Source organism: Anguilla anguilla, chromosome 6 (genome assembly GCF_013347855.1).
Source record: "Anguilla anguilla isolate fAngAng1 chromosome 6, fAngAng1.pri, whole genome shotgun sequence".
Taxonomy (NCBI): Eukaryota; Metazoa; Chordata; class Actinopteri; order Anguilliformes; family Anguillidae; genus Anguilla; species Anguilla anguilla.
The window spans coordinates 31336560-31343368 of record NC_049206.1 but is presented as its reverse complement, the minus strand read 5'-3'; the positions used below and the strand labels follow the sequence as shown (position 1 = coordinate 31343368).

The following is a 6809-nucleotide window of genomic DNA, read 5'->3' as shown; positions in this document are numbered from 1 at the left end:
ATTTCCTATAAACAACCATTTCCCTATTATTATAATTAATAAATGCCGAGTTGTGGCAAATTACATCCACTAGAAAGTGCTTTATTCATTTGTGCATTAGGCTATAGAAACTGCAGGGGGCTCATTTACAAAATGAACTTGCGTGCATACGTAAAATGAAGACCTGACGTAGAGCCACAACAGTTTCCACGGTCAAATCGATTCATGTTGAAATTTTATAAATCACTACTTTGACGTGATTTTCTACGTACGCGCCACACAGTTAATGATATCATTAAAGTGAAAGAAAAGGGATGCACGTGACTAGTTTATTCCATGTAGTAATATATCTATTAACATTATACTGTTAAGAGTTATTTGTAGAAATAATTCATGCAATACCTTGAGTAACCACTGGAGTTTATGAGATTCACCGAGAATGACAATCCCTGGTCCCCTGCTTTGTCCATATTTTATACATTTTATGAGTCAAACTAACATGCCTGCGTCCATGATTTGACTCATAGACCGTATAAAGATAGATTTTATTATCTCAATGGTCTGTCCCACAGTCAGTTTACAACAGTTCCCATGGTAACGGGAACATACGGGACCCGGATTCGATGGGAACATACTTTGAAATGTTTTTGAAAGGGATAGATATCTTAAAAATTAAAAAGCGAAAAATGCGCTCATTTTGTAATATTACTTAATTGATAAATACAACAAGAAAGCTGTTATGGGGCTGTTTTGCATGGTTGAGCCATAGTATATTGTGGTACATTCCTACTTGCTTATTGCCTCGGCTAAGGTACATCCTGTCTTGTGCTCGGGCTTTACGAGTGTGTTTAGGAGCAGTTAAAACTTCCCCAGTGTGTGCACTCCAAGCGGAAGCAGGTGAAATGCCACTGTGGTTGTGTCGGAAACAGCTGGTGGCTAACTACTGGGTTAATCTAAGGGGGCATGGAGATAGTCATCCAACAAAAAGGGTACTGCAGACAAGCTGGGAGAAGGGGAGGATGGAAATATCAAGTTTTGGATGGGCAGGAGATCAAGTGGCAAGAGATATGGGAGTCTACGATGAAGAGTTTGGCGAAACTGTGGTGTGGCCTGTTAAACCTGTCTGGGAGTTAGAAAGTGTGGGGGTAGATCTGGAATTACTTAAGATTAAGCACAGTAATAAGAATGCTGACTTAGTTAGTGAATACTGTAACTATAGGGACTGTAAGTATAAAGGCAGTGTTCAGATTTTTACAGATGGATCAAAGGATCCGCAGACAGATGCGACAGGGGCTGCAGTTGCTGTGCCTAGTTACCAAGTGGGAATTAGCAAGAGAACATCGGATTGTTTAAGTGTGTATGCTGTTGAATTGTTTGCCATATTGATGGCATTAGAATGGGCTGAACGGGGTAGGTTTAGCAAAATAGTAATATGTAGTGATTCTGTGTCGGCCATTGCAAGTATTAAGACAGGTACAGCCAGAAATCACCAGGATCTGCTGTATGAAATCTTGTTTGCCAATTCAAGAGTGGTTAGGCAAGGGAAAAATGTTACATTCATGTGGGTCCCAGCACATTCAGATATCCCGGGAAACGAGAGAGAAGATACGTTGGCAAAAGAAGCAGTCAAAAAGAGAAGTGTTGAAATCAATATCAAGTTATCAAAATCAGGGAAAGGGCATTGTGTGGGGAAATATCAATAAAGAATGGCCGCAGCACTGGGATCAGGAGAGAAGGGGGAGACATTCACATCTGATACAAAATAGAGTAGGCAGTGTAAGAAAGAAGGGAGGAAACAGAAGAGAAGAGGTTGTAATATCAAGATTAAGAATAGGACACAGCAATTTACACAGCACACGTCATGTTATAGGTAAACATCCAACCGGTCTTTGTGAAATCTGTCAGGTACCAGAGACTGTAAAACACGTTATCATTAACTGCAATAAATATAGGTCGGAAAGGAAGGATATGATGGAGGAGATGGGAAGATTGGGGATAACAGGAGCAGGATTGAGGAATGTACTGGAGTGTGGTGCTAGTGGGCAGGGGAGGAGATGTTTCGGGGAACGGGGCTGTTAATGAAAGTGTGACAGTCAATAAGATGTAGGAGTTAACTTACTCCGAGAGATGGCAGTAATGCAACTTTCAAGGATGTAAGCTGCCGGTAAACAACACCGAAGAAGAAGAAGAAGATCCTGTTTTGTACTGTTTGTTTCTTGTATACTTGAAACCATAATGGTGGTTCCTTTATGTGTTTCCCCGTAGTTTTCAGTTGAAAGTTACCAGGCTTTGGGAGGTTTTAATGTTCCGTGCCGCCAATATAAAGAGCTTCGGTAAAGCGGGAACCAGCTGGTAAGTTAACAGTTTGGTAGGTGTGTGGATTAAATTGAATCCGTCGGTTAGGTATGCAAACGTTAGTTTTGTAGCACAACACAAGTTTCTCTTTTGCCGGTGTTTTTAGGAACACTCGTTCCTGTGCTGTTAGGTTCGAATGCTAGTTAGCCTCGCCAATAGTTGCTGAAGTTGGTTTGTTTCTTGAAATATCATTTCGACTCGACAACGGATAACTGAGCTTGCACCTAGTTAACTAAGTTAGCCAAACGATAAAGACCGTGTTTCTCGCGAAGCATCAACATCAACTTTTTATTTATTCAACTAGGCTAGCTAAATACCCCAGAATGCTAGCGAATTAATGTCTGAGTATTAAGGTAAGCTTTGCCGCGGCCACCTCGGGTAACTAGCCGGCTACTACCAATATAGGCCGATATGTATTAGCTAGTAGGTTGATATGATATGCGTAGCACCTATGTCGTCTTGGTCGTAATATTAACTATTTACCAAACGTACTTTGATCGAACTGAGAGATCAGGCTGGCTGAACGGCAGATTGTTTATCAGATGACGAAACGAGCTAGCATTATTCAAGGTCCAGAAAGAATGCTTAATTGACGGTGATGCTCACACGTATGTATACTTTTACATGGCCTCTAAGAACATTAGCTTGTTGACGAGCAGACTGATTTCCATAAAATGACTTACATTAACTCCGATAACACACATGAACAGAAGCTATAATCTAGCCTTTGCTTAATTCTTATGTGAATACATTCAGTGTCTAGGAAATAACTTATAAACAATTTAACGCACTCACGTTGGCTGACACTTGTTGAATTAGTTCTTTGCCAGCACTAGGCTATATAGTGACGATATATACAATGAGCAAATACTTTTAAGTGTTCTAGTAAATATCAATACGTAGCTAGCCTTTTTGAAGATTAATCGACGTTAATATGATGAGTGTGTTAAGCATGCACAAAGTAAATTTGCTTGAGTAGTTACGGTTTTTGAATGCATAATATGATCAACAAGAAACTTCAAGGGTTTTATGGATGTAAATGAGAAATTATAGCAAAAGTGATGGTTAACAAGATTGAAGGGAAATAGCAATGGTAATCATATCTCAGTCTGTTAATGCGCCAATCATTAGCATCTTTCAAGATAGTTACATTATGTATATTATGTTCCAAAGTGGAATTAAAGCAGAATTAAAATAAAAAACAACACATAAAATGATGATGATTATTACTATTGTGATGATGATTATTATTATTACAGCATGCAGTGAGAAGGTGAATGTAAAAAATGGGAAGGATGAATGGGTCTGTGTGTGTGTGTGGGGGGGGGTCTTCTGCCGAACAGAAATGTTCATACGAAAGCAACTAATACTGCTCCCCGGTTGTAAAGGAAAAATGTGTTAACTTTTATCTTCCCCTTCAAATAAATTAAAAGAAAATGGATATTGATTATGTAGATAGATAGCAGCAGAACTGTGGAGATGCAAATCTTGCAAATTTGTCTGGACAACCAAATGGGTATGAAACAAAGGGCAGCATATAGAAAAGCAAAATAACATTTATAATGGAAAAAAAAAACTCAAAATACTATCATAAATGTATCCATGTGTTAACAATATTTCCAAAGAATTGAGTGTGGAAAATTCAATATTTGATATACAGGTGAGTGTGAATAAAGCCAAACATTTGCCAAAACAAAATAGGCATTTCACCTGTTTCTGGTTTGTTATTTCAAGTTTCTTTAAGTTTGTGTGGGTCCTTGCTTTTTTCAGTGACCTGTGGCACTAATCTCACACTGCCATCTGTCTACTACATTGCAGACTCCCCCTAAGAGAACATGAAAGGGATATTTTTTCTGGTATGAAATAGCCTATATCATTCAGAATACTCAAGAAGTAATGACTATAAATGAGATCCTGATTACCATTGCTTTGAACAAAATGGCAGCAGTTTTTTATTTTATTTTTTTAAAGCCACTGTAATGTGTAAAGCCAATCTTGAAAGGATTCAAGTTTATTCAAAGCTCTGGGATTTTCAGTTGTGAAGGACCCACATTGTTGATGTGTTCATATCGCAGAGGTTCTACTTCATGTCATATTTTCTGTCTCTGAGAGTGGTTGCTTTCTCTTCTGAACAGGCACTTTCGCCGGACGATGGATGAGCTGGTTCACGACCTGGTATCTGCGCTGGAGGAGAGCTCGGAGCAGGCACGGGGCGGCTGTGGTGACGGGGGCGACCATGCCCTGACTGTGGGATGCCTGTTGAAGCGCCAGGCCCGCAAGAGGCGTGGCAGAAAGCGGCGCTCGGACAACCCCCACCCCCCTTGGGAGCCATGCCACCTTCAGAGTGAGGGATCTGACTCCAGCCTGGAGGAACACAAGGGTTACCGCACTACCCATGCAAAGGACAACAGTGACTCAGATGAGCAGCTGCAGGGGCCGAAGCGCCGCCCCCCCTTCGCCCCGGAGGTAGGACGGGGCAAGAGGCCCCTGTGGCATGAGGATGCCCCTGGGGGGGAGGGGTTGGGCACCCGCAGCCTTCGGCGGCGGAGGAAGGTGAAGCGCATGGCGGTGGACCCACCACTGGAGGTCACCAACATGTTTACCCTGCCACTCTCCAAGCCGCACAGTAGCACCAGGGATGTAGCACTGAGCCCAGAGAGCAATGGACCTGAAACTGGGAAGAGTAGGGTGAAAAAAAGGAAACTGGCCATCAGCAGGCAAGGCCCAGAGGCCACTGATGAAGGAGTTGTTGTGGAGACAGAGGAAATGGGTCAATCGGGTAAAGACAAAATGGACAACGAGGAGCACAAAGGATCAGACGAGGAGATGAGTGACAGGTGGTTTGTTTTTGTTTTTTTAAACTTTTCTTTTGACCCACCTTTTGTGTGTTGAGGAATTGAGTTGGTCTTCCTCACTGGCCAGTGTCTACACTGTAATAGCTAGTTTGTGCTTTCATTTCACTGTTGCATCTCCCATGTTGGTGCACAGTGTTCTGCAGCTGTTGCACTGGTACAGACACCTCTGAAAAAAACAGGTTTTTGTTTTACCAACTAGTCCCAACAGCGTGTTAAAGCAAAGTTTTCACTGATTTGAGGAGTTACATTTGCATGGATTTATGGTGGGCTAACAGCCTGCTAATACACAAAGCTAATTATTAAAAATCTAAAATAGCTTTCTTAGCTACTTAGTGAACATAAATGTTGTTGAACTAAGGGTGCACCGATCATGAATTTTTATGGCCGAATCCAGTTACTGATTTACAAAAAAAAAAAAAAAAAGCCGAATTTTGTTTTTGTTGTAATACAACAGGTAACAAAGAAAACATAAGATTGTTTATTTGCTCTATAGGTTACCAATGCATTTATTATCATAACATTAATGCTGTTAATAATAGTTATTATGTTGTTGTCGAAGCCACACAGTGAAGGGGCTCTGATTCAATGTGGCTGAATCGCTTCTCAACTGCTTACAGAAGAGTGCGTTTTGACTGCTTCACACCATAATCTGTGCCAGCACTTTATCTTAGGAGACGTTTCAGTGCAACGATGGATGGAATCTAGTCGCTGCGGAAGAGTCGATTTCTCTAGCAAGCTCAAAAGGTGCAAGTAGGGTCAATATGTTTTACCTTTATTGTGGATTACTTTTATAAGATAGGCTGTTGAAAATCCAAAACCTGAACATGTTGCACTAGCTAATTATTAGGGGTGGGTATGAGAGTTAGATTGATTGACTACTCGTCAGATATGTGCCTACCCAATCTTTTATTTTTTCATAAAGGCTATGTATTTACAACTGTGTCGGGACTTTGCTCCATTTATTAATTTATCACACAGTAGCCTATGTAAAAAAAGAAAAGATACATTAAGATAGAGGACATTTATTTGTCTAATGTGAACAGAATAAAGAAAATATATATTTGGAAACGTTTTGATTACAATTAGGCCTATGCTTTTAGTTGATGAGCCATTGTATAAGCAGAATAATGTCAGAGCAGGTGAGTTTAATACCCTGTACTGAGGGAAACTGAGGTGAATTTACTATTACCGTCAATTGCAACAAAAACATGCGTTTTGTGATTCCAGTGCAAAAGAAACGTTAACATACTTAACTATTGTAGCAAATATCCCTTACCCTATAGGCTATTACTTAGCAGTGAACACATCTGTTTCTAGTAGAGTATCTCAACTGGTTTTCCTAATGTTAAAATATGTGGTTTTCAGTCAAAATGGCTTCACTGCATTATTTTTTTTTTTTTTTTATCACGGCTGGCTAGCAAGCCAACTACTGAATTATATTTACAACAGAGGCTAAACTATAAACATAATCAAGCTGTGACTAGACTAGTTGTCCTCTATACAGTCATTCATGGATATCAAGCTGACACAGTTGCAAGTGTGGATACTGTATCTGTTGGCTTGCTTGCTCTTACAAATTTCCCTTTTATATATCGAGTCAGACCGTTGAGCATTAATTAA

At 40.3% G+C, this 6809-nt stretch overlaps 1 protein-coding gene across 7 annotated transcripts in view; it reads left to right on the top strand.

Moving 5' to 3' along the window:
• The first annotated feature begins 2161 nt into the window (after positions 1-2161).
• gpatch2 (G patch domain containing 2) overlaps positions 2162-6809 on the top strand; it is a 93135-nt gene continuing 88487 nt past the window's right edge. For 4 of the 7 annotated variants that reach the window (XM_035422290.1, XM_035422289.1, XM_035422293.1 and 1 more), the window contains exons 1-2: positions 2163-2331; positions 4470-5171. In XM_035422290.1, the coding sequence (XP_035278181.1) occupies positions 2282-2331; positions 4470-5171 (752 nt within the window). In that variant the 5' untranslated portion in view covers positions 2163-2281. Of the gene's footprint in view, positions 2332-2369; positions 2688-4469; positions 5172-6809 lie in introns of those variants that run through there. The other 3 variants (XM_035422287.1, XM_035422294.1, XM_035422288.1) reach the window with 2 other exon arrangements.